Consider the following 27,688-nt stretch of genomic DNA (forward strand, 5'->3'; position numbering starts at 1 on the left):
TTGGCATTTCCATTTTTTTTTATTGGACCATGCAAGTATGAAATAGACAGGAAGGGCAGGGAAGAGAGGGGGGAAGACATGCAGAAAATCACCCAGGCCGGATTCGAACCTGTGCCGCTGCGGTGAGGCCTGAGGGAACCGGTGAGACCCGTGTGTGTATTTTGTGTGTGTGTGTGAACGTGCGTTGTCATTGCATCTGAGTGTGTCTGTGTGGGGTAACTAGGGTGTCAGAACTAAACAGGAAGTGACTTCAGACCGGAAGTGAGCTCTGAATGAGAGGAAATGTTTGGGAGCTGTCTGAGATTTGTGTTTCCTCTGGAAGGAGAGGAGAGGAAAATAGCTGAGTGAATTGGAGAAGATTAAAATGAGAAAGAAGTAGAGAGAGGGAGAAAGAGAGAGAGAGATGAATATAAGGACTGAGAGAAAGATGGGAGGAGTGAAAGAGGGAGGGAGGATTGAAAAGGGAGGTGTGGTTTTTCCAGAGACTCTAATAATCTCATTCAGTTAATTGTGTGGTGTGTGCGTGTTTGTATGTGCAAATTTGTTTCATTGGTTTGTGTTCTGGATGGACTGTCCTTGGCATGGGATCTAAGCATGTTTACTCAAACCATACACTCATACACACACACATACAAACACACACATACAAACACACACATACACACATGTTGGGCTGAAAGGGGCAGACTTGGCTAGTCGAGCCAAGCTCTGCTGTAGACTGGTGGGAAATCTGTCCACATGGTGCATTCCTGCCCATTCCTCCCACTGATTACTGTGTGCATGTGTGTGTGTGTAATCCCACCCTGGACTGTTTAAGTGATTTTTTTCCACTGTCTGGAACACTTTCACACGGACACTCTCTCTTAAGTGGCAGCTGTTTGTGCTATAAAGTGTGTATTTGTGTGTGTTTCTAAGTGTGTGTCTGTTCTAAGTGTGTTATCATCCAGCTGTGGCCAGCCTGCATGGGCTTGGAGCTGCTGTTTGTTTGTTTGTGTGTGTTTGATAAATAAGTGTGTGTAATTGTGTGTGTTTGTGTGAGTCTGTGTGTGATAAGTGTATGTATCATGAGTATGTGTATGTATGTGTGTGTGAGCCTGTGTGTGTGTGTTCTCAGTAACACTTCTCTCTCTCCTGTAGGACTCCGAGATGATGTTCAAACCAGAGTCTGACCAGGTTGCATCTGAGGTAAGCAACCACACACACTCTTAACACTCACAGTCACACGCACACACACACTCATCTGACACACACACTTAGAGTAAGCGGCTCCATTATCGTCCATTCAAACTCGCCCACGTTCCAGACCCCATTATCGTCCACGACCGTTTCTTCCGTTAAATTCTTAAAGAAGATATGCAGCAGCAACGAAAGAAAGTAACTTATCGATATGTACACCTTATATTGCTGCACACCAAATTACAGCTTCTTACTTTGAGATTTGAGTATGTAAATACGCTCTCAAACCGTATATGTAGCATCTGCCTTCCGCAGCGTCAAACTTGACATTTCTCCATTGAAAGTGGTTGAATGGATGATAATGGGACCCCCCGGCTAACTGCTAAAATTAGGAAAATACATTTTTTAGGCATATACATTTACATTTATGGATTTAGCAGACGCTTTTATCCAAAGCGACTTCCAAGAGAGAGCTTTACAAAGTGCATAGGTCACTGATCATAACAACAAGATAGCCACAAAAACATTGCGAGTAGCTAAAACATGAAGCACACATTGTGAACAACCAAAGTAAGTGCCAAAGGGAAGAAACATAAGAGCATGTAGTTAAACAAGTTACAATTAAACAACATGAACCGCTATAAGTGCAAGTGTACCTGTGGAAAAAAAGAACAAGCAACAATAATAAAAACAATATATCACAGCGAGTACAAAAATGTTCAATCAGTTACCACTAACCACAAGAGCAACAAGTCTCTAAGCAAGAGTCATTGTGATCCTTGAGGAAACTAACATCGGGTCAAGCGAACCATTCCTAAGTACCGTTGTACTCCCGGAACAAGTGCGTCTTGAGCCTTTTCTTGAAGGTGGAGAGACAGTCAGTGTCTCTGGTGGAGGTGGGGAGTTGATTCCACCACTGGGGGGCCAGACAGGAGAAGAGCTTGTGTTGGGACCGGGCAGTCTTGAGTGGTGGGACCACCAGGCGGTTGTCTGAAGAAGACCGTAGGTGACGGGTGGGGGTATAAGGCTGCAGGAGAGACTTGATGTAGACGGGTGAAGTCCCGTTCACTGCTCGGAAGGTCAGTACCAGGGTCTTGAATCTGATACGGGCCATGATAGGTAGCCAGTGGAGAGAGATGAGAAGCGGGGTAACATGGGCGCGTCTGAGTAGATTGTAGACCAGGCGGGCCGCTGCGTTCTGAATCCTCTGAAGAGGGCGGGTTGCACATGCTGGGAGACCAGCGAGCAGCGAGTTGCAATAGTCCAACTTGGAGAGGACAAGTGCTTGGACTAGCAGCTGGGTGGAGTGCTCAGACAGGTATCTCCTGATCTTCTGGATGTTGTAGAGGGTGAATCTACACGACCGGGAGACCGCAGCAATGTGGGCCGTGAGGGAGAGCTCGTCGTCCATGGTAACCCCAAGGTTCCTGGCAGAGGATGAAGGGGTCACCGTCGCAGATCCCAGGGTGATTAAGAGATCATGGGAGATGGAGGGTTTAGCCGGGATGATGAGAAGTTCTGTTTTGGCGAGGTTCAGCTGGAGGTGGTGCTCGGTCATCCAGGCGGAGATGTCTGTGAGGCAGGCCTCAATCCTAGCTGAGATCCCCGGATCGGTCGGGGGGAACGACAGGTACAGCTGTGTGTCATCAGCGTAGCAGTGGTAGGAGAAGCCATGGGAGGTGATGATTGGTCCAAGTGAGGTGGTGTACAGAGAGAAGAGGAGGGGTCCAAGGACGGAGCCCTGTGGGACACCAGTGGAGAGCTGGCGAGGGCCTGACAGTTTGCCTCCCCAGGAGACCTGGTAAGATCTTCTCGACAGGTAGGATGAGATCCACTGGAGTGCAGTGCCAGTGATGCCCATCTCAGAAAGTCTGGAGAGCAGGATCTGGTGGTTAACCATATCAAACGCTGCAGAAAGGTCCAGCAGAATGATGACGGATGACCTGGAAGCCGCTCTGGCAGACTGGAGGGCAGTGCTGACTGAAAGGAGGGCAGTCTCTGTGGAGTGGCCAGTCTTGAAGCCCGATTGGTTGGGGTCAAGCAGGTTGTTCTGAGAGAGAAAGTTTGACAGTTGGTTAGATACAGCACGTTCAATTGTTTTTGAAAAGAAAGGTAACAGTGATACCGGTCTGTAGTTCTGGAGGACGGCAGGGTTAAGGGAGGGTTTTTTGAGTAGAGGGGTAACTCTAGCCTGTTTGAAGGCAGAGGGGAAGGTGCCAGAGGTAAGAGAGGAGTTTAGGGCATGGAGAAGAAAAGTTATGATGGAGGGGGAGATGGTTTGAAAGAGAGGGGAGGGGATAGGATCAAGGGGACAGGAGGTGGGGCGATGAGAGAGAATGAGGTCAGAGATCTCTGCCTCAGACAGGGGAGAAAAAGAGTTTAGACATTTAGTTGGGTCAGTCATGGAGGGTGAGAGGGTAGGAAAGGTGAGTTTAGGGAACCGACTGCTAATGTCGGCGACTTTTTTCTCAAAGAAGGAGAAGAAGTCTGCTGTCAGGGTGGAGGGAGGGGGTGGGGGAGGTGGGTGGAGAAGGGTGGAGAAGGTAGAAAAAAGTTTGTGGGGGGTTTGAAGCGGAGTTAATTTTTTTCAGAAAGTAGAGGGTTTTAGCACCAGTTATGTGAGAAGAGAAGGATTTGAGGAGGGAGTGATACTTATCAAGGTCCCGACCGCCTTTGGACTTGCGCCATCTCCTCTCAGCTGCCCGAAGGGTGGACCGTTCTTCACGAATAACATCCGTAAGCCACGGGCAGGAGGGAGAAGATCGTGCAGGCCTGGTTGACAGGGGACAGAGAGAATCAAGTGATGCAGTTAAAGTGGTTAACAAGGTGTCGGTGGCAGTGTTAGTGGGGTGGGACGAGAACTCGTCAATGGGGGGGAGGGAGGATGTTACAATAGAGGAGAAATGGGAGGGGGATAGGGAGCGGAGGTTGCGCCGGAAAGTTACAAGGGGAGGGGAGGTAGGGGGAGTTGGAGGGAGAGAGACAGAGAATTGGATAAAGTAGTGATCAGAAATATGCAGTGGGGTTACAGAGGTTAAGTCAGTGATACAGTTACGTGTCAGGATGAGGTCTAGCTGTTTGCCTGCCTTGTGGGTCGCCGGTGTGCTCAGCAGCGTCAGGTCGAAGGAGGTCAGGAGAGACAAGAAGTCGACGGCCTGCCTGCCTTCCTTGGAGGTGGATGTTGAAGTCCCCAAGGACTATCAGGGGGGTTCCATCATCCGGGAGGACGCTGAGGAGCATGTCCAGCTCCTCCACAAAGTCGGCTAGCGGGCCTGGTGGGCGATAAAGAACAATTAAGCATGCTTTGATAGGATCAGTTAGCATCACATAATGGTGTTCAAATGATTTGGCAGTAACAGGGAGTGGTGTGGATGTGTATTTAATAATCCTAATATCCTTATTGGATTTAAAAAAATGGAATGTTATAATATAGGTGTGTATCTATATATTAAAGTACAATGCTGTAACATAACGTTTTAATTTGTATTATATCAACATTTTCGTAAACTTTCTGACGAGCGTCGAGAGCTAGGTGGACGATAATGGGACCCCTTACGTTATAGTAGTCAAGCTGGAGGGTGAACCTGGGCTGTTTCAGTGGGCTCACTCCCTTCCCCTCCCACTGACACTGGAACAGCAGGAATCTTAATTCAGATCAAGAGTCTGAATTCCCCCTCTCTGTCTCTATCTAACCCTATACAATCTCTACCTAATCTCTATTTAATCTTATCTACATTTACATTTAGTCATTTAGCAGACGCTCTTATCCAGAGCGAGACAGACACTCCATTATCTAATCTTATATCTAACCCGATCCAATCTCTATCTAATCTCTATCTCTGCCTGTTTGGATGGAAGGAGAATGTGGCCCCACCCCCAGGGTTGATTGACAGCAGGAAGGCCCCACCCCCAGGGTTGATTGACAGCAGGAAGGCCCCACCCCCAGGGTTGATTGACAGCAGGAAGGCCCCACCCCCAGGGTTGATTGACAGCAGGAAGGCCCCACCCCCAGGGTTGATTGACAGTGGGAAGGTGGTGAAGCTGCAGACAGACATGCCTCACCTGGTCAGTCTGGGCAGTGGACGCCTCAGTGTAGCTGTTACCCTGCTGCCCCTGAGAGAAGGTAACACACTCACACACACTGTAACACACACACACTGTTACACACACACACTGTCTCCAGTCTTACACACACACACTGTTACACACACACTGTCTCCAGTCTTACACACACACACTCTCCAAACTCTTACACACACACACATTTACACACACTCTCTTACACTTACACTCTCTCTTACACACATATTTAACAGACACGTGTATGTCCTGGTGGTGCAGGGGTGACCCGTGTGGGCCGTGAGGATGCGTGTGTTCCCCAGGACATCGTGGTGCAGGGAGAGGGAATCGAGGCGGAGCACTGTCTCATCACCAACCAGGGGGGCGTAGTCACCCTGGACCCCTGCGGACACGCCTGCGCCCTGGACGGGGTTCCCATCACTACCCCCACCCCCCTCACCCAGGGTAACACACACATACAGCTAGATTAGAGAAAGAGAGATAGACATAGAAAGAGAGACAAATAACGATAGAGACAGAGATAGAGACAGATATAGATGTGATAATACTGCATGCTACATGTAATTATACATGTTTAATTCATGCTACGTGTGGATGTATGTCCCTGTATTTAGGTAGTGTGTGTGTCTATATATGCACGTGTATTAAGGTGGTGTGTGTGTCTGTGCATGTGTGGGTGTGTGTTTATGTGTATTTTGGTATAGGTGGGTATAGGTGGTGTGTGCATGTGTTGATTTGGAAGCTGCTATAGTAGCTGATATGTTCCATTTCTCTTCCTCTCACTCTCCTTCTCTCTCTCCTCTTTCCCCCCTCTCTCCTTTCTCCCCCCCCTCTCTCTCCCTCTCTCTCTCCTCTCCTCTCCCTCTCTCTCTCCTCTCTCCCCCCTCTCTCTCCTCTCCCCCCTCTCTCCTCTCTCTCCCCCTCTCTCTCGTCTCTCTCTCCCCTCTATCGTCTCTCTTTCCTCTCTCTCCTCTCTCGCTCCACTCTAACCACACATTCTCAACCCCTTCATCTTTTCACTCCCTTTTGTCTTTTTCTTGTCATTACACACACACACATTCAATATGTCTTGTTTGGTCTCACCCGTCAGGTAAAGATTGACTGGTCCATTTCTTCTCCTCTGTGAGTTTGGTGTGTATATATTGTAGAGGTCAAGAGATCAGAGTATAGTAGTAAGGAACAGTAGGAGAGGAGAGAGAGAGAGAGAGAGAGAGAGAGAGAGAGAGAGAGAGAGAGAGAGAGAGAGAGAGAGAGAGAGAGAGAGAGAGAGAGAGAGAGAGAGAGTTGTAAAATGACAAGTCTGTCATCATAGACACCTTTCCCACCTACATAAATCTACATGTAAACACACACACACAAACACAGATCCATCACACTCACACACACACACACACACAGACAGGCTGATACACAGTGTGTGTGATACTGTGTTGTTAGTCAATAACACAGGAGGCCGTCTGGCATGCTTTCAACTGCACATCTAACTGTGGTGATGTGGAAGCACACACTCTCTCTCTCTCTCTCTCTCTCTCTCACACACACACACACACACGCTCACACTGAAACACTACACCAAAATCAATGACCACAAGAGCAAAGTCCTTTTAGAAAATATCAGACTTGATGTCTACATCTTCCCTCCTCCTCCCTCTTTCCCTCCTTCTATCTCTTCTATCACAAGCCGTCTCTTCCCCAAGCCTCATTCACACATTCATGTTCCCTTGACTACCCCCCCTCTTCTCTGTCTGTGTCTCCCACTCTGCTTTCTTCTCTCTCTCCCTCTCTCCCTATTTTTTTTCTTTCTCTCCTCTCAGTCTTCCTCTCCCCCCCTCCCTCTCTCCCTATTTTCTTCATTTCTCTCTTCTCAATCCTTTTCTCTCTCTGTCGTTCTATCTCTCTCTATGAATCCTACTTTTGTAACTTCTCTCCTGCACTAGAGACCAAGACGTGTTTTAAATGGTAAAATAATTGTTTCATCTGGCCAAAACTGATCATGTATTTGCTTAATTCTCTGAATTCAAGCTGTCTGCAGCTGTGACATGCTTGCCTAGGTGTTTCAAGAGAAAAGAAGTCAGGACAAAGAAAGTGAGAGGGGCGGCGGGACTTTAAAACCGGTGAACTCACCAACACAGGACCGGGGCTCCAGGTCGCCCTTCTTTCGAAGTCACGTGTTATTTGCATACAGTCATATCCATTTACATCACCAGCTGCTTTTAATTTTCACTCGATTTCGTAAACTTGTAAAGAGGAGGGCTTGGCATGATAGCGGAAAGCACGTTTGAGTAAATGTGAAGTTTACACCCCCTTTTCTGAGTTGGTGGATGCCTTACCTCAGACGCATCTGGAAAGGAACCAGCGAACCCCGTAGTCCTCCACTTAAATCTGGATCCGTGGAAATTTACGGCTCCGAGACGGGCTGGCTCCGTGATTCTCTCGCCCCGGGAAAACCCCGTTGTTCTGATAAGGCGTTGGACAAGTAGAGGAGGATCGAAAGTTTTACTGTGCGGGGTTCGCTGAAGTGGAAAAGGTCAGTTTACACGTGTATAGTTGTTGACTGGTATATTCGTTATGAGAGAGAGAGACAGAGACAGAAACGAGCTATGGAACTATAACGATAACAAGACGAGAGCTTGAGCATCGTTACCGGGTCGCTGATTGAGTGTGGTGTTTATGAAGGTCAGAGTTGCGTGCAGGTACATTTATGATGATCTTATAGTTAACTTGTTTAGTACAGCCTAACAAAAATGTGCTTTAATACGGAAATTTAGTTGAAGTACGCTTCAGTTGTTCGGGGTGGTTCGTGTGAGAGTTTGGTTATTAGTTCAAGCTTTTTAGCATACATAAACGAGCTTAAGTTTAAACTCAAAACTTATATGGTTCATCATTGCTCTCACCTGAGTGGACTACGGTCGCGTGCCCCGGGCGGGTAACACGGGTGAGATTTCACGTGACAAAGAATAATAGCCGCGTTGACAGACTCACATAAGAAGGGAAACTACAGATTTGACTTGAGGAATGTGTTCTTTTTTTCTGATAGCTTTTAAACGGTAGCACCATATCACGAACTTAAACGAGAGGGGGCAATTTGGTGTGCATAATACTATGTTTTTCAGTAACCAAACTGGTTGGTTTGGTGGTCTGGTTTACTTGGGTAAGTGAAACAGTGGGTCTCGGTTCCAAGACAAAAACTGAAGCGTAGAAGTCTATAGAATAGTGTAGATGTGTTTATACAGCTCTGGATAAAATTGAGGCCCTGCACCTTTTTTCTTTCGTTTTTAAACGAAAGGTTGAGAAGGGCAATTTTGAGTAAGGAACAGAAGGGTAAAATGTGCAGTGGCCTCTTAAATTTGACCCTTTTTAAAAAGGTAAAGAAAAAGGTGCCGTAGTCTCTCAATGTTTTCCAGAGGTGTATATATTTTGAAATATTTATCTATTGACGGGTTAAATCGTTGTTATCATTGTCCTGGAACATTGAGCTGTTGACTGTGGGAGTGATTTGACAACGGTTAGAGTTGGTGCTTATTACTGTTGGGTTATGGTTAGTTGGTATCTGCAGGGTTAGGGGTTAGGCTCTGTAGATGGTCCAACTGGTTATAGTCATCTGATGGAGAGCTTAGAGAGAGGAGGTTAGACAGGAGGAAAGAGGAGGTCAGGTCCCTCTAGGGTTAATTGGTGGTTTTAGGCACAATTACACAAACTCATATACACGCACGCACGTACACACACACACACACAGACTCATGAATTAGGAAGATAAAGATACAAACTTAATGGTTCAAAGACTTGAGCTTGCCCACACAATGTCATTTGACACGGCCGGGAATCGAACCAACCGTCTGATTAAAAGTCAGATTTCCTAACCGCTCAGCCATCTGACCCCCTAGGTGTTAGTGTGTGTGTGTGTGTGTGTGTGTGTGTGTGTGTGTGTGTGTGTGTGTGTGTGTGTGTGTGTGTGTGTGTGTGTGTGTGTGTGTGTGTGTGTGTGTGTGTGTGTGTGTGTGTGTGTGTGTGTGTGTGTGTGTGTGTGTGTGTGTGTGTGTGTGTGTGTGTGTGTGAGAGAGATCAGACTGGGAGAATGTGTTCCAGATTGTTGGTACTCTGCAGCATCTGTGTCATCAAAGCTTCTGGTTATCTTTGTAGACGGTTTCAAGTCTGTTTGTGAGTGTGTGTGTCTGCTGGATGTGTTTGGGAGGGGATGAGTGTGTATGTATTTATGTAGATTACAGCTAGTTAGTTAGAGTTAGGTTTGAGTTTTGGGGTGTAGTAAATGACAAAGCAGCGCAATAAACAAATAAGGACATTCATGTTTCTCTGCTGTAGGACTGGTGGGTGTGTGTTTCTTTGGGCATGCTAAATACTGAAAGGCACTGTGAGTCATTAGATAGAGACTGTTAAGATATTTATACATGCACACACACACAACTGTAATCCACACACAGGCATACATACTACACACACAGTTTCGGGGAGTGTGACAATGCCACCACCAGCACCACCTCTCCTCTGTTACACCACAGTCTGTCCGGAGCTCAGTTCAGCTGGAGCTCAGTTCAGCTGGAGCTCAGTTCAGCTGGAGCTCAGTCCAGCTGGAGCTCAGATCAGCTGGAGCTCAGTTCAGCTGGAGCTCGGTTCAGCTGGAGCTCAGTTCAGCTGGAACTCAGTTCAGCTGGGCAGACTAAACACACGCTCGTGCTAAACACAAGCTCACACACACACTTACACACTCACACGCTCACACATGTTCTTCCATACTGCTCCATTTCTAGGATGTTTGTCAGACATCGTCTCTTTACACAGCTGACAAGGAAGACCAAACATATCTCTCTCTCTTTCCCCCCCCCCCTCTCTCTCTCTCTCTCTCTCTCTCTCTCTCTCTCTCTCTCTCTCTCTCTCTCTCTCTCTCTCTCTCTCTCTCTCTGTCTCTCTCTCTCTTTCCCCCCTCTGTCTCTCTTTCCCCCCTCTCTCCCCCTCTTTCGCTCTCGCTCTCTGTCTCCTAGTGGACTTGTACCATGCTAGTAGAGTGACTATATAAACTACAACCCCCAGCCCTCTTCCTCTCTTCTGATTTCACGGTTTTAAGACAGAAAGAAAATGGCCTCAAACTGATTTTCCATGCTGTCTTTTTTCCACCCTGTCTCTGCCATCTCCTCCTCCTTCCCTCTCAGCTCTTTCCTTCTTGTTATCCACCCACCCCCTCTCCACCCACCCCCTCTCCACCCACCCCCTCTCTGCCCTCTCCACCCACCCACCCCCCCTCCACCCACCCCCTCTCTGCCTTCTCCACCCACCCCCTCTCTGCCCTCTCCACCCACCCCCTCTCCGCCAACCCCCTCTCTGCCCTCTCCACCCACCCCCTCTCCACCCACCCCCTCTCTGCCCTCTCCACCCACCCCCTCTCTGCCCTCTCCACCTCTCCTCCTTGAAGAAGTGAAGTAAGTGAAGGAAGGTTTTAAGAGAGAGGACAGTGAATGGGAACAGATTTGTCTCTCCTTGTCTCCTCCCCCCTGTGCCTTTCCTCCCCCCTCTCCCTCTGAGGTATTTAGACAGCTGTAGCTAGAGGTTGTGACCCTGACTTCTTGTTTATAGCTCGACTGTGATCTTAATTGATGACCAGAGAAAACACTGTGGTCTGGATCCAGTGCTCTTAACGTGTGTGTGTGTAATACAGTCTGAACTGTAGCTGCTCTCTGTGTATTTGACCGTGTGTGTGTGTGTTCCCAGGGTACTCCCTGTGTCTGGGTAAGTCGTACTTCTTCAGGTTCAACCATCCAGAGGAGGCCAGCCGTCTGAAGAGCATGCTCCCACAGAAAAGCCCTGCATCCCCCCTGGTCTACAGCACAGGTACACACACACACCTGCATCCCCCCTAGTCTAAAGCACAGGTACACACACACACCTGCGTCCCCCCTGGTCTAAAGCACAGGTACACACACACACCTGCATCCCCCCTGGTCTACAGCACAGGTACACACACACACCTGCGTTCCCCCTGGTCTACAGCACAGGTACACACACGCACCTGCATCCCCCCTGGTCTACAGCACAGGTACACACACACACACCTGCATCCCCCCTGGTCTACAGCACAGGTACACACACGCACCTGCATCCCCCCTAGTCTACAGCACAGGTACACACACGCACCTGCATCCCCCCTGGTCTACAGCACAGGTACACACACGCACCTGCATCCCCCCTAGTCTAAAGCACAGGTACACACACGCACCTGCATCCCCCCTAGTCTAAAGCACAGGTACACACACACACCTGCATCCCCCCTGGTCTACAGCACAGGTACACACACGCACCTGCATCCCCCCTAGTCTAAAGCACAGGTACACACACGCACCTGCATCCCCCCTGGTCTAAAGCACAGGTACACACACACACCTGCGTTCCCCCTAGTCTACAGCACAGGTACACACACACACACACATACTTCACCATGGTCTCATCTCACACACACCTGTGTTGGGGCGGCCTACCTGGAACACACATTGTGGGGAGGAGAGAAGAAGGTGGAGTGTGTGTGACGGGTGATATATTATACCTATAAAGTTCAGAACACACACCTCAAACATACCTCCAGGTTTGTTTGAGGTGCAGAACAAACCTGGAATGTTCCTCTCAAGCAGTTCCCCTCCATTGCCATGGTAACGCAGTCTCCATGGTGATTGATGGTGTGTTTGAACAAGGTGTGTGTGGAGTGTCTCTGTCCTGTATCAGACACCCTGTCCGGACAGAAAGAATGCACATACACACACACACCAATACATACACACACACGCACGCACACACATGCACATCTGCCTTTACAGTGATCTATTTCACTCTGGTTCTCTTTCTCTCTCAAACTGTTTCAGAACAATGTTATGGAGATTTCAAAGATTTGATATGAGGACTTTGGGTGAAAATGTCCTTTTATGGAGCAGAGCTGTGAGTGTGTGGTGTGTGTGTGTGTGTTTTCCAGATCTTGTGATGTCTTTCTGCCCTATTTCTCTCCTCCATAGCAGCGTCTGACCTCTCAACCACACACTCACACACACACACACACACACTCACACACACACACTCCTCACACACACACACACACTCACACACTCACACACACACTCACATATACACTCCTCACACTCACACACACACACACATTCCTCACACACACTCACATACACACTCCTCACACTCACATACACACTCCTTGTGTGTGTGTGTTTTTGAGGAGAGTGTGTGAGGAGTGTGTGTGTGGTGGATGTAACACAGTGTGTTCTCTCTGTTCTGGTGGTCCCAACAGCTTAACGATTTCATGCTGTTTAAACACCATAGAGGAGGAGCGTGGAGGAGAGGAGAAGAGGAGAGGAGGGGAGGAGAGGGAAGGGGGGGGGGCTGTGGGAATCCTCAATATTTTGCGTTTTGTGTTTTTTCTCATTTCCTCATAATCCAAAGTAAGGATCTGCTTTTCTCTACTTTTAGATGCTAGAACTGCCACGTGTGTTGGTTTTGTATTGGAGAGTAGTTGGTGTGTGTGTGTGTGTGTGTGACTCCAGCTCTGTTGTTTAGGTTAGGACAGTCCTGCCAAAACCAGGCTATGAATAACTCAGCTACAGGTACTAACCTCTCCTCTCCAGACTATCTCAAGTTCAGCAGCGACTATGGTCATGCCCTAGGGGGCGGAGCTAGGGGCATGCGCTCAGCTTCCGAGCTCCGTGATTTGATGGACACCCTGCAACGCAAGAAGATTGCCCTGGAGACCAGCCTGAGGGCCAATGGGGACGCTGGCCCTTCCTACTTCAGCATGACTCAGGTATTAAGGGGCTCCCTGATTGGTTAAGCTCCGTCCCAGTTCTTAAAGGGACAGGTTTATAAGGCTAGGCAGGATCCTTCAGTAGCTGATGATTTTGCTGACCCCTGCGTTGACATGATTGTCTTCTCTCTGTGTTCTGTGTCCTAGTCTCCACCCACAACGCCAGCCACATGCCCCGCTCCCCAGTCCTCAGCCTATCAGGAGCAGGCTAGGCGTCTGTACGGCTCTGAGCGCCCGCCCCTGTCTGGTAAATCAGCTGGTCCCCCTTCACCCTCCCCCCGGCCCTCCATGACCCGCAACCAATCACAGGAGAGCCTGCTGCTGGCCTCCGGCGAAGGCCGACGCCCCCTCCCAGGCTCCTCCCCCTTGCTCTCCATGTGGAACGGCGGTGGGTCCTCCTCCTCTGTTGCTGGTAGCGAGAGCTTCCTCTCTCCTCCTCCTCCCTCCTCCTCCTCCCGTCTCCCCCCAGGCGGAACCGCCAGCATGCCTTCCAGCCCCCGCCTTGGCCGCCGTAGCCACGGCAACCAGGAGCCAATCCCCAGCCCCCGGACCAGGAAGTATTCCACGGGTTCTCTAGGGGGGGGGGTGAAGGGTGGGGGGGGCAACCACAGTCGATCCATGCCCCGCCTCTGTTGCCCCGCCCCACGTAGCCATGACAACGGATTCGGCGGTGTTGCCTTGACAACACTTCCTCCGCGACGCTCCGATCTCAACGGCAGCAAGGCCAGCCCCCACCCCCCCGGCCTCACCCAAGGGGAGGGCGTGGTCTCTATCTCACTCACCCCCAAGACCCCCACTACCGCGCCCCCAGACGTCACTGTGCCCGGCCGGCCAGGGGCCCCCTCCAGCCCCCGTGTGGCCAAGAAGCTCAGCCTCACCTCCTCCAGCGCCCCAGACCCAGACAAGCCGGCCAGCCGGGGGCTCTTCCCAGAGCTGCTCCTGGGGGAGCGCTGTGGGGGCGAAGGGGGTGGGGGTATGGGGGAACGGAGGCAGTCGTTCGGGAAGGGGGGTCTGGCCCCCTTCAGAGAGAGGAGGGGCAGCATCACCTCACTGAGCGGGAACGATGAGCTGAGCGACTACCATCAACACCAGAGAGACGAGAGGATGAGAGAACAAGAGGTCCAGAGACTGGTGAGGAACGGGGGAAGAGAGGGGGGGGGAGAGAGAGAGGGGGGGGGAATAGAGTGGGGGGGGGGAGACAGAGGGGGGGGAGAGGGGGGAGAAAGAAAGAGGGGGAGGAGGAGAGAGGGGGGAGGAGGAGAGAGAGGGGGGAGCTAATGCTAACATGCTGTAGCTCTCGTTCATGGGCATTGCCAACGTGCTAACATAGTTTTGGCTCATAGCCAATGCTAACACGCAATGTTCTTAACCTGAACTGGTTTGAGGCTGACTTTAGTATTTTAGAGCTGTGTGTGTGTGTGTTTGTGAGACCAGACCAGATTAGAGAGCAAGGCTGCAGTGCAGGTGGATAAACATACTCACACACACACCCTCACATACACACACTCAATCCATGAACATTTATTCACATTGAAATACATCATACACCCCTCAGACACACACAGAAACATGCTCATACACTCATACACACACAGAAACATGCTCATACACACACTCATACACACCTCAGACATACACAGAAACATGCTCATAGACACAAACACTCATACACACACACTCATAAACTTCATCAATCAGTGTCTGTGCGAAGCCACTCTGCCCTCTGGTGGACAGAGAGAGGAACCACTCTGCCCTCTGGTGGACAGAGAGAGGAACCACTCTGCCCTCTGGTGGACAGAGAGAGGAACCACTCTGCCCTCTTGTGGACAGAGAGAGGAACCACTCTGCCCTCTGGTGGACAGAGAGAGGAACCACTCTGCCCTCTGGTGGACAGAGAGAGGAACCACTCTGCCCTCTGGTGGACAGAGAGAGGAACCACTCTGCCCTCTGGTGGACAGAGAGAGGAACCAAGCCCTCTAACCCTACCCCTCTTCCACTTTAACTAGATGAGAGAGGGGATGGGAGGGAGCAATGTGTCTAGAGGGAAAGAGAAAGGTGTCTCTGGAGCTAAATCAGGGCCAAATGTTTTGTTATTTGAAAAAAATATCTATAGTTGAAAAACTAAAGCTTGAAATTGAAAATAAGTTTTGGTCTAAAACTTGAAAAATAAAACCATGTATTCAAACTAAAAATAAGTGTACACATTTTTCTTTCAGTTTGAATACAATTTAGATTAAATTCTGGAATTATTTTGAATACATTATTAATTTTTCACTTTTGTATTTGTTTTCAGTTCCACATTTCAAGTTTTCAGATTCCAAACGTATTATTTTTTACGGCTTCTAATCTTTTTTTTCAGTTTCAGATCTGTTTTTCAGTTTCAGATCTGTTTTTTTCAGTTTTAGACCTTTGGCCCCGATTTTGCGTAGGGGGTGTGGCTTCAACTCAGAGGGGCGTGGAATTATGAGTGACAGCCTAACAAAGAAGGCAGAAGACTCTCCTCAGTCATGTTCCCTTCAGGAAATGGTGTTACTGCGAGACCTACGACTGAATGCTTTCTATCCACCATATACATGTGATTTTTATTAAACAAACTGATGGACCTTTATCCCTGGCATCAGTTTGTTTAGTTAAAATCACATGAAAAAACACTGGAAAAAAAGATTTGAAGGCGTAAAAAATCAAAGTTTTTAATCTGAAAACATGAAATTTGGAACTGAAAACAAATACAAAAGTGAAAAATGTAAATATAAAAGTGAAAAATGAATAATTTATTCTAAATAATTCCAGAATATAATCTAAATTGTATTCGAACTGAAAGAAAAATGTGTACTTATTTTTTGTTTGAATACATATTTTAGACCAAAACTTACATTTTCAATTTCAAGCTTTAGTTTTTCAACTAAACATTTGGCCCTGATTTAGCTCCATAGGTGTCTAGATGGACACAGAGGGAGAGAGATCAAGGTATCTATAGGGAGAGATATTTAATTTCTATAGAGATCTAAAAAGGACAGAAAGGAAGCGGTTTGGCTTTAATAGTCTAACGTTAGATCCAGAGATCCAAATCATGTTACAGTGTCCTGTCCGCTGTCCTGTCCCAGCCCTACTAGACCTCCACTAGTCTTCTCTCTCTCTCTCTCTCTGTGTGCAGGAGCGTCATCGTTTAGAGACTATCCTGTCTTTGTGCTCGGAGCTGGGCAGAGCTGAAGACCTAAGAGGGGGTGTGTCCAGGGAGGCGGGGGTGAAAGGTCAGGTCTCCACGGTGACCGACCTCCAGAAGCTCACCCAGCAGCTGGAGCAGCTGACCGGCGCTGAACCCACCCTAACCCTAACCACCGGACCACCCAGCCAGAACGGTTACTATGACGGCGGGCGACTGGTCCAACAGAGTCGGAGCAGCGGTTACCGTGAAAACAGGGCGGAGTCCCCGGCCATCAGCTTGCGGAGCTCCGCCCCTTCCCCCACCCCACGCGCCCAGACGACCAATCAGGTCAGAGAGTTGGTGTCTCCCAAGGTAACTGGCCAGGAAGTTCAAAAGGTTTTGGTTCTGAAACGATAACAAGACACGCACACACAGCAAGACTAGAATGAGACTGATCCAGAGGGACTCTGGTCCTGCTTTGACCCCTGACCCCTGCATGACCCCAGAATGTGACGGTCTGCATGTCATGTCATCAGCAGGTGCCGGAGGAGGCGCGGCAGGATGTGAGGCGTGTGGAAGAGGCGTGGAAGCAGGAAGTGAGGCGTGTGGAGGAGGAGAGGATCCAAGTGCTCAACAACATGGAGGAGCTGGAACAGAAGATCAAAGAGCTGGAGAACCAGATGGAGGAGTCTGTTCGAGAGGTGGGGGAGGGGAGGAGTCTGTTCTAGAGGAGGGGGAGGGGAGGAGTCTGTTCTAGAGGAGTTGGAGGGGAGGAGTCTGTTCTAGACGAGGGGGAGGAGTCTGTTCTAGAGGAGTGGGAGGAGTCTGTTCTAGAGGTGGGGAAGGGGTCTGTTTTCGAGGTGGGGGAGAGGAGGAATCTGTTCGAGAGGAGGGGGAGGAGTCTGTTTTAGAGGTGGGGGAAGGGAGGGGAGGAGTCTGTTCTAGAGGTGGGGGGCGGGAAGGGGAGGAGTCTGTGAGATGTGGGGGGAGGGAAGGGGAGGAGTCTGTTCGAGAGGTGGGGGAAGGGAGGACTATGTTCTAGAGGTGGGGGGGGAAGGGGAGGAGTCTGTTCTAGAGGAGGGGGAGGGGAGGAGTCTGTTCGAGAGATGGGGGAGGAATTTGTTTTAGAGGTGGGGGAGGGGAGGAGTCTGTTCGAGAGGTGGGGAGGAGTCTGTTTTAGAGGTGGGGGAAGAGAGGGGAGGAGTCTGTTCTAGAGGTGGGGGGCGGGAAGGGGAGGAGTCTGTTTGAGATGTGGGGGGAGGGAAGGGGAGGAGTCTGTTCGAGAGGTGGGGGAGAGGAGGGCAGGAGTCTGTTCGAGAGGTGGGGGAGGAGTCTGTTTTAGAGGTGGGGGAGGGGAGGAGTCTGTTCTAGAGTAGTTGGAGGGGAGGAGTCTGTTCTAGAGGAGGGGGAGGAGTCTGTTCTAGAGGAGGGGGAGGAGTCTGTTTTAGAGGTGGGGGAGGAGTCTGTTTTCGAGGTGGGGGAGAGGAGGAATCTGTTCGAGAGGAGGGGGAGGAGTCTGTTTTAGAGGTGGGGGAAGGGAGGAGTCTGTTCTAAAGGTGGGGGGGGAAGGGGAGGAGTCTGTTCTAGAGGAGGGGGAGGGGAGGAGTCTGTTCGAGAGATGGGGGAGGAATCTGTTTTAGAGGTGGGGGAGGAGTCTGTTCGAGAGGTGGGGAGGAGTCTGTTTTAGAGGTGGGGGAAGGGAGGGGAGGAGTCTGTTCTAGAGGTGGGGGGGCGGGAAGGGGAGGAATCTGTGTGAGATGTGGGGGGAGGGAAGGGGAGGAGTCTGTTCGAGAGGAGGGGAGGAGTCTGTTCGAGAGGTGGGGGAGGAGTCTGTTTTAGAGGTGGGGGAGGGTAGGAGTCTGTTCGAGAGGTGGGGGAGGGGAGAAGTCTGTCCGAGAGGTGGGGGACGGGAGGAGTCTGTTCTAGAGGAGTTGGAGGGGAGGAGTCTGTTCTAGAGGAGGGGGAGGAGTCTGTTCTAGAGGAGGGGGAGGAGTCTGTTTTAGAGGTAGGGGAGGAGTCTGTTTTCGAGGTGGGGGAGAGGAGGAATCTGTTCGAGAGGAGGGGGAGGAGTCTGTTTTAGAGGTGGGGGGGAAGGGGAGGAGTCTGTTCTAGAGGAGGGGGAGGGGAGGAGTCTGTTCGAGAGATGGGGGAGAGGAGGGGAGGAGTCTGTTCGAGAGGTGGGGGAGGAGTCTGTTTTAGAGGTGGGAGAAGGGAGGACTCTGTTCTAGAGGTGGTGGTGGGAAGGGGAGGAGTCTGTTCTAGAGGAGGGGGAGGGGAGGAGTCTGTTCGAGAGATGGGGGAGGAATCTGTTTTAGAGGTGGGGGAGGGGAGGAGTCTGTTCGAGAGGTGGGGGAGGGGAGGGGAGGAGTCTGTTCGAGAGGTGGGGCGGAGTCTGTTTTAGAGGTGGGGGAGGGGAGGAGTCTGTTCGAGAGGTGGGGGAGGAGTCTGTTTTAGAGGTGGGGGAGGGGAGGAGTCTGTTCGAGAAGTGGGGGAGGGGAGGAGTCTGTTCGAGAGATGGGGGAGGAGTCTGTTTTAGAGGTGGGGGGAGTGAAGGGGAGGAGTCTGTTCGAGAGGTGGGGGTAGGGGAGGAGAGGGGAGGGGAAGTGGAGAGAGAGAAGGGGAGGTGGAGGTGGAGGGAGGTGTAATAACCAGGTTGTGAGTTGAGGGAAATTGGAGGGATGTAGTGATGGATGGAGGTCTGTTAATCTGTGTGTGTGTATTTGATAGGTGGAGGTGGAGCAAGCGCTGGTGGAGGCGGAGCAGGAGGCGGAGTTAGCCGCGCTGCAACAGGAGAAACAGGAAGTGGAAACCCTAAAAACCAAGATGGCTGCCCTGGAGGCCCAGGCACATGAAGAGAAGACGCAGGTGGGACCAGCTGGCAGCAGCACAGGAGGGCTGGAGAGAAGGAGTGTGTGTGAGCCTGGATTAGTGAAGACTCTGTGCGTGTGCGTGTGTGTGTGTCACGTCAGTGGGATATGTATTTTCAAGCATGTCAATTGTCAATGACGTGTATGCACAAACACACACATACACATATACATGCATTTAAGCACACACACACACTGGCCATGTGACTGGTCTGCAGGTGTAAAGCTCCTCCCTGCTGCCCTGGTCTAAATATACACCTGTTAATAGAGAGGGGGGAGAGAGCTAGAGTGAAAAAGGATTGAGAGAGGTATTAAATGTAAGAAAGTGTGTGTGTGTGTGTTTGTGTGTGTGTTTGTGTCACCATTGACACTTTCCTCCCAGGGCTCTCATGTTCAGGCTTGTTTCCGGAGTGTTACATTAACCCTCACAGCTGATACATGAGGAAACTCCCCCCCTACTCTCTCTACCTCCTCTCCCTAGCTCCCCCTTTCCCTTCCTTCCTCCCTCCCTCCCTCCCTCCCACCTCTCTCTCTCTCCTTCCATGCTCCCCCTCTCTCTCCCTCCATGCCTCCCTTTGCTCCGCCCTCTTTCCCTCTCTGTCTCTCCCTCCCTCCCAACCCTTTCTCTCCCTCTCTCTGTCTGTCTGTCTCCCTCCTTTCCTCTCTCCCAACCCTCTCTCTCTCTAGTCCATTCAACCTGGTCATCGTAGAAGCTAACTTGCTTCCCTCCTCTCACTAACTCCACCATCCCTCCTCTGTGTGAACGTATGTGTGTGTATGCGTGCGTGGGTATATGTCTATATGTGTGCGTGTGTGTGTGTGAGCAGGCGTGTGAGCTGCTGCAGGCAGAGAGAGGCAGGGTAGAGAGTTTGGGTCAGAGTGTGTCTGAGCAGCGATCTCAGCTGGACTGCTGTCCTGAGGCCCTGAAGGATCCTCTACAGGAGCAGCTAACCAGGGTCAGTACACACACAGTCACACACACCACCACACACACCACACACACAGTCACACACACTCCACACACACACTCCACACACACACCACCACACACTCCACACACACACCACCACACACTCCACACACACACCACCACACACTCCACACACACACCACCACACACACACCACCACACACTCCACACACACACCACCACACACACACCACCACACACTCCACACACACACCACCACACACACAGTCACACACACTCCACACACACAGCACAGTCCGGTAGAAGTGGCTTCAGCATGTCACGGTAGACACCCAAAGGATAATGGCTCCAATGGATGCATGCACAGTGTGTGTGGGTGTGTGTGTGGGGGGGTGTGTGTGTGTGGGGGGGGGGGTGAAAGTTGAGTAAAGGGATGGTTGTCTCTTCTCTCCTCCCTGGTGTTTAAGAGCAGATGTAAATATTCTAAATGTTTTGTTTGTGTGTTTTGTTTTACTTTGCGTATAAATGTTAGTTTTTTTTGCTGTGTATGTGTGTGTATATATTATGTGTGTGTGTTTGCTGTATTGCTGTGTGAACATGCACTGTGTGTGTGTGTGTATATATTATGTGTGTGTGTGTGTGTACATGCACTGTGTGTGTGTGTGCCAGGCCTCAGAGGTGTTGGATGCAGAGACGAAGCGTTTTGAGGACTTGGAGTTCCAGCACCTGGAGAGAGAGAGCCGGAGAGACGAGGAGAAGGACTCCAGCACACACACACTCCTACGAGACGTCACACACTACCAGCACAGCACGCTCACCCGCAAGGTGTGTGTGTGAGACGGAGAGAGAGTTCCGTAAACGTGTGTGTGTGGGCTTCCATAAACGTGTGTGTGTGTGTGTTTTCCTCAGGAGAGGCTTGTGACCCTGAAGAAACAGGCGGCTCAGATTACCCAGCAGGCCGAGCGAGAGAAGGACAGCTTCCTGCAGGAGAAGAGCAGCCTGCAGATGATGCTGCACAGGGTGTGTGTGTTTGGGTGTGTGTGTTTGGGTGCGTGTGTTTGGGTGTGTGTGCTTGGGTGCGTGTGTTTTTTTTGGGTGAGTGGGTTTGTGTTCCCCTTTCATTCATGTTAATTCCTTGTTTTTTCCTAATCTGTGTGTGTGTTTTCAGGAGAAAGAGAACCTGGTCTCTCTGGAGAAGAAGTATGCTGACCTTACAGGTGGGCGGGGCTTCCCTCTCATCCCTGTCACTCTTAAGGAGGTACGTTTGAATGACAGCTGTCAATCACAATCCAGCCTATCAACCTCTCTGCTGCTGTTAGGAACTCTTCTGCTGTCAATCAATGGCATCACGGTAGGCATGGCCTCCTTGGTCTGACATGGGTGGGCTTTTCTGTCTCCTAGGATACAGCCTCATTGGCTGACGTGTGTCAGTCTCCTAGCAACCTTCTCCGTGGTGACCCCCCCCTCCCCTCTCTCCCTGCTGCTGACCTGCTGGTCTCATACCTCCTTTCTTCTCTCTCTCTAAAGAGTGCTGAGGTACTGTCTCTCTTTTCTGCCCTTCCCTCCCTCCACTCCTCCCTCCAATGTTCTGCTCCTAAACACTCCATGTTGTGCTTGTTATTGTTGTGGAAGCATCCATGTTGCTGTTGCCTTGTGGTGTGTCCACAGCTTTCAGTGTGTCTCTTGTGATCTTATTCAGTCTTTTGGCACATGAAGAACCTAAAGACTGTTGCTCTTGTTGCTGCTTGCTTGTGTATTTCTAATATATTCTATGTTAAACTAATTGAAGATTTGTAGCAAGCATCCTGATTAAACAAAACTTTCATTGATCACGCAAAACTTTCATTGATCACGCAAAACTATGTTTCAATATGGCTGTCTCTCTAATACTATGTTTCAATATGTCTCTCTGTCTAAATAAAGCATCACCTTTATCTTTACCTTCTCCATGCCTCCCCTCCCCCTTGCTCTGCTCCAGGGCTATGTGACAGTCAGTGAGATCAATGAACTTTACTCCCAACTGGGGGGTGACAATAACCCTGCCCCTATTCTGGCCAATCCCTGCCTTGAAACTGAGCCTAGCTCCTCCCCCGATGCCAGCACCCCAAAGACCGAGGAAGATCAGGTGTGTGTGTGTGTGATCAAGTGTGTGTGTGTGATCAAGTGGGTGTGTGTGTGTATTTGTGTAACAGTGTGTGTTCTTCTGGATCCTTCTTTTCATCAGTTTCCTCTCTTTCCTCCTGTTCAGCCCCATTACTCCCCCATTGTATCCTCCTCCCCCCCTTCTTTTTCCTCTTCCAATCCCCTTTCGCCACGCCCCCTCCCAAAAACTCCCTCTGTTCATTGGCCGGAGGACATGGTGACCTATCGTGACCTTTCCCCTCTCCCTGACTCTCCTCCCCCTCCTCTACCTGTCAAAACACACCGTCGCAACGGTCAGGTAATGTGTGTGTGTGTGTGTGTGTGTGATCAGGTGTGTGTGTGTCAGTAGGAGTGAGAGAGTTGGGCGCTGACAGTCTGTGAACGTGTACTCATTGAGAGAGTTGGGCACTGACAGTCTGTGTACGTGTTCTCAGTGCGAGAGTTGGGCACTGACAGTCTGTGTACATGTTCTCAGCACTTCCGTTTACTGGAGGAGAGGAAGAGGATGATAAAAGAGGGCGGGGCTCACTTGAGTGACACGCTGCCCAGGAAGAAGCCCACACCCACTCCTCAGTTCAGCTGCTCTACTCTGGGACGCAGCTACCCTGCCAAGGTACACACACTCACACACTTACGCACACACTTACACTCACACACATACACACACATGCATGCTCAAACGCACTCACTTATAGAAATATAGCTGGCAATACAGGAAATACTGACTTTCAAACACGTAAACCCCAACACCCTCACTCTGTCTTCCTGCCACCCTTTGGTCCTCCACAGTCCCACCAGTCCCTGGTCCAGAGCAGCAGCTGGGGAAGCATCATGCCCAGAGTCCTGGCAGGCTCCAGCAGAGAGGCTTCCCGCTCACACAGAGGTACATGACAGTTAATGTGTGTTGGGGTGTATCCAGAGTGAGGGGGTAGTCTGTTGATGTCTCAGGAGAGAGCAGGAATTTGAGTGAAGGAGAGGAAACAGGAAACAATACAATTTACCCAAGTGTGTTTGTGTGTGTGTGTGCATTCAGATGTGTGTGTGTGTGTGTGTGTGAGGTTTACCCTTCATGCTAGCCCCTAGGGCAGGGTCATCAGAAGGGTGTGTCTCCTAGCTAGTCTAACCCACTCAGATGGTATCGTGTGTGTGACACACATGAGTTTGACTTCTTCAGTCTTCTGGTTCACCAAGAGAGAAGGAGTCTTCAGCTGAACTCTCTTCACTGTGGAGCTCCTGACCCGTCTGTTCAGCAGGGCTGGGTTAGGTCAGGGAGCCTGGTGTGCCAGCGACCAGCTGGTGTGTGCCTGTGGTGGGTGTGTGTTGCCGTGGTTGCGAGATCCTCAGTGTGGCGGGGAGGTGTGAGGTAGGGGAGGACCGGTCGTGTGTGTTCCACCAGGTTAGGGTTAGGGTCAGGGAGGTGTAACGGATCAGGACACATACACAGCTAGTAAGACGGTGGTTTTGATGTGGTTAATAATATTGTATTTTGTTTTCATTTCTTTTGAACCTGAGACCTCTTGATTAGCCGTCAAGTTTCCTAACCGCTAAGCTCTGTCCCCCCAGGTCACACCAGCTCCCGGGCAAGCTCCGCCTCCCAGAACAACGTCTACCTGGACTCCTTTGGTTACCGTGACAATGGCCAGGCCTTCGACACCATGAGCGTGGACAGCTCAGACTCCATGGAAACCAGCATCTCCGCCTGTTCCCCTGACACTGTCTCGTGGTGAGTATGTACTATGTAGTACTATGTACTATGTAGACTGTAGCAGCAGAAAGACTGTAGCAACAGAAAGACTGTAGCAGCAGAAAGACTGTAGCAGCAGAAAGACTGTAGCAACAGAAAGACTGTAGCAGCAGAAAGACTGTAGCAGCAGAAAGACTGTAGCAGCAGAAACAGACTGTAGCAGCAGAAACAGACTGTAGCAGCAGAAACAGACTGTAGCAGCAGAAACAGAAAGGTTATCAGTTTACGATGGGGAGGGTGCGGGGGGGGGGGGGGGGCAAGAGAGTACAGGGGACAGTCAGGAGGTTCGAATTTGTTGTAACAGATTTATATTGATTGATTGTATTGTATATGTATAAAAAACTTTGTGTGTTGAAGTTCCAGCACTTCAAATGTGGCAAAACTGGAGGAAATGGAACGCTTGTTGAGAGAGGCTGAGAAACACTGCATGCTGGAACACAAGGTGAGAAACACTGCATGCTGGAACACAAGGTGAGAAACACTGCATGCTGGAACACAAGGTGAGAAACACTGCATGCTGGAACACAAGGTGAGAAACACTGTATGCTGGAACACAAGGTGAGAAACACTGCATGCTGGAACACAAGGTGAGAAACACTGCATGCTGGAACACAAGGTAGCACACATGCACACATACACTTACATGGCACACACACAAACACACAGGCAGGCAGGCAGACAGGTGTGTTGTGGTGTGCAGGAGCGCGAGCAGGAGGTGAAGCGTGCACTGGAGGAGGAGCGGAGGAGGAGAGAGGAGCTGGAGGTGCGCCTGCAAGAGGAAACCAGCAGGAGGCAGAAGATGATCGACAGGGAGGTGAAGCTGAGGGAGAAGCAGCGAGCGCAGGTACCAGAGATGACCTCTCACCCCTCACCTCTGACCCCTGTCAGTCTCCACCTGACCTCTCACCCCTCACCTCTGCTCTCTGTCAGTCTCCACCTGAACTCTCACCCCTCACCTCTGACCCCTGTCAGTCTCCACCTGACCTCTCACCCCTCACCTCTGACCCCTGTCAGTCTCCACCTGACCTCTCACCCCTCACCTCTGCCCTCTGTCAGTCTCCACCTGACCTCTCACCCTTCACCTCTGACCCCTGTCAGTCTCCACCTGACCTCTCACCCCTCACCTCTGACCCCTGTCAGTCTCCACCTGACCTCTCACCCCTCACCTCTGCCCTCTGTCAGTCTCCACCTGACCTCTCACCCTTCACCTCTGACCCCTGTCAGTCTCCACCTGACCTCTCACCCCTCACCTCTGCCCTCTGTCAGTCTCCACCTGACCTCTCACCCCTCACCTCTGACCCCTGTCAGTCTCCACCTGACCTCTCACCCCTCACCTCTGCTCTCTGTCAGTCTCCACCTGACCTCTCACCCTTCACCTCTGACCCCTGTCAGTCTCGTCCGTTGACCCGTTACCTACCGGTGAGGAAGGATGACTTTGACCTTCTCAGTCACATTGAGTCTGCGGGCCACAGTGTGGCGACCTGCTTCCACCTGGCCCTGACGGAGAAGACCTGCCGGGGCTTCCTGGTCAAGATGGGCGGCAAAATCAAGACCTGGAAGAAACGTTGGTTTGTCTTTGACCGCAACCGGCGAACCCTGTCCTACTACTCAGGTAACCCCCCCACTCACACTTAGCTGTGTGTGTGCGCATGCTACATATGAAGTGTGTGTGCGCATGCTACATATGAAGTGTGTGTGCGCATGCTACATATGAAGTGTGTGTGTGTGTGTGTTTTTGATGCAGACAAGCATGAAGCCAAGATGAAAGGCGTCATCTACTTCCAGGCCATAGAGGAAGTTTACTACGACCACTTAAAGAACGCTCACAAGGTAAAAGATGAATATCACCATATATTATCACCATCTAATATAACCATCTATTATCGCTATTAAATATCACCATCTAATATTGGTATATACAGGTATCACAATCAGGTATTGGCATCAATCGATACCAAAAATCTACATTAAATATCACCAGAAATTAACATAAAGATCACCATCCAACATGTCAGCATTTTTTTATTTCACTCCTTTACTCTTCCCCGCATTCCTCCTTTTTTCCCCTTCCTCCTCTCCTCCCCGTCCCCCTCCACCTCTCCTCCTCTTCCCCTCTCCTCCTCTCCTCCCCGTCCCCCTCCACCTCTCCTCCTCTTCCCCTTCTCCTCCTCTCCTCCCCGTCCCCCTCCACCTCTCCTCCTCTTCCCTGCTCCCCTCCCCTTCTCTTCCACAGAGCCCTCACCCCTCCCTGACGTTCAGTGTGAAGACCCATGACCGGGTGTACTACATGGTGGCTCCCTCTCCTGAGGCCATGAGGGTCTGGATGGACGTCATAGTCACCGGCGCAGAAGGATACACACAGTTTATGGTGTAAAGGGGGTTCCAATTCCAGGACTGTACTCATTTTTTGTGCTTTTGTTTTATGACTTGACTAGGATTGGCCAGTCCTCATTCATTATGTTTTAATGTAAACAATACTCTGTATTTAGTTACTGTTCATTGGATGATGTCTTATAATCTTGTCACAATTGTTTTATTTTGTTTAGCATTAGCAACTTAATACGTAGCCGAAGTATGCCCAAGATATATCATATCATGAGAGAGTCTGATAAGGGTGTTTCCTGTGTGGACATCACCCTTCCTGGTCTATCTGTTAGATGTGGCTGATACAGTGTGTTGTAAGAGGATAGTTTAGATCAACAAGTGAGGTTATGTGGCTGATGTTTGTACTTTGGGGGTTGTGTGTATTAAAGAGAGAGAGAGAGCTAAGGACGCACACATTTCTTGTGATTTAATAACATAATATTGTGGTGCTGTCCATGTTCAGCTACATGACTTGTCAGATCCTAGATGGCATCATCACAGCCACGTAGCTATGTGATTGGTCAAATCCCAGACGACATAGACCGGTCAAATCAGAGATGACTCAATGTTAATCCAGTACTGTTCCACTGTATGGCAGCTCCCTGTCAGGTGACACATACCTGCTATGATCACTCTGACATGTCAGCTCTCAGTAGCTCATCATGTTATTCTGAAACTTTTGCTGCTTCCTTGCCATTATTGCTCTTGTATTAGATGAGCTGAATTGATCAGGTGCCTTAAGAAGAGGGATGTAGAAAGAGACGCTAACATGCTATGTTGGTGCTCAAACATGGAGCCTTGTGTCATTGTTGCATCATCACAGTGTGTCAGTGGCCTAAACGTCAGTGTGTGTGTACAAGTTTTGTCACTTTGTTCCTGTGATTTTATTGGTTGAGAATCACACGATAAATACAGTTCCACGTCCCTTTCTGGACCTGGAGGTTCTGTTGTCTTTTATCAGGACTGGGAAGACATTATTTGACATAACCAATGATTTGGTAAGATGTCTCATCATTTTAAGATCACAAAATGTCTGTTCAAACGTGAATTGGGCTACCACTTTACTTTTACAATCAATTCAAGGATATTTTTTATATTTAAAACTATAAACAGGCTCAATACATAGTATACTGTCATATTGCTATTGACTATTAATGCATGTATCTTTATTTTTGCATACATAAAATAAAACACAGATATTGTACATTGTGTGGTGGGTTTATGGTAAGGATGAGCTTGATTGAATCTTTTGTGTGAATTACCTAATTTTAATTGACAATTTACATGATATGGAAATATTATTGGTAACACTTTATTATAGTACACCAATTTGTAGATGACAAGAGAATGGTATCTCAACAGTGATATCTCACTGATAATGAATTCATTCAGCAGAGATCTCTCAATCCAGAGCAATGTACAGGGTGGATTTGAA

The 27,688-nt window shown here is 49.8% G+C and overlaps 1 protein-coding gene across 5 annotated transcripts; it reads left to right on the top strand.

Annotated features, from left to right (window-relative positions):
- Nucleotides 1–121: 121 nt before the first annotated feature.
- phldb2b (pleckstrin homology-like domain, family B, member 2b) lies at nt 122–27,457 on the top strand. 5 transcript variants are annotated; one of them, XM_067251786.1, is made up of 24 exons: nt 122–141; nt 1,138–1,185; nt 5,035–5,043; nt 5,176–5,299; nt 5,518–5,700; nt 10,978–11,097; nt 12,885–13,060; nt 13,208–14,191; nt 16,215–16,577; nt 16,742–16,906; nt 18,933–19,070; nt 19,900–20,028; nt 20,673–20,828; nt 20,913–21,023; nt 21,172–21,261; nt 21,982–22,128; nt 22,621–22,758; nt 22,935–23,028; nt 23,709–23,868; nt 24,247–24,331; nt 24,590–24,733; nt 25,282–25,501; nt 25,634–25,719; nt 26,123–27,457. In XM_067251786.1, the coding sequence occupies exons 2-24, from the start codon at nt 1,147–1,149 to the stop codon at nt 26,261–26,263; spliced, it is 4,002 nt and encodes a 1,333-aa protein (XP_067107887.1). In that variant the 5' UTR covers nt 122–141; nt 1,138–1,146; the 3' UTR covers nt 26,264–27,457. The 5 variants fall into 5 exon arrangements, with proteins under 5 accessions (XP_067107887.1, XP_067107888.1, XP_067107889.1 ...); XM_067251787.1 differs by having other exon boundaries at nt 16,745–16,906; XM_067251788.1 differs by having other exon boundaries at nt 12,924–13,060.
- Nucleotides 27,458–27,688: the final 231 nt, after the last annotated feature.

The sequence above is a fragment of the Osmerus mordax genome, chromosome 15 (assembly GCF_038355195.1).
Source record: "Osmerus mordax isolate fOsmMor3 chromosome 15, fOsmMor3.pri, whole genome shotgun sequence".
NCBI classification, from domain to species: Eukaryota; Metazoa; Chordata; class Actinopteri; order Osmeriformes; family Osmeridae; genus Osmerus; species Osmerus mordax.

Coding starts and splice junctions, on each gene's coding strand:
- phldb2b (XM_067251786.1), top strand. CDS start 1,147: ATGATGTTCAAACCAGAGTCTGACCAGGTTGCATCTGAG. Junction 22,759..22,934: donor GACGCAGCTACCCTGCCAAG/GTACACACACTC, acceptor GGTCCTCCACAG/TCCCACCAGTCCCTGGTCCA. Junction 25,502..25,633: donor AACCCTGTCCTACTACTCAG/GTAACCCCCCCA, acceptor TTTTTGATGCAG/ACAAGCATGAAGCCAAGATG.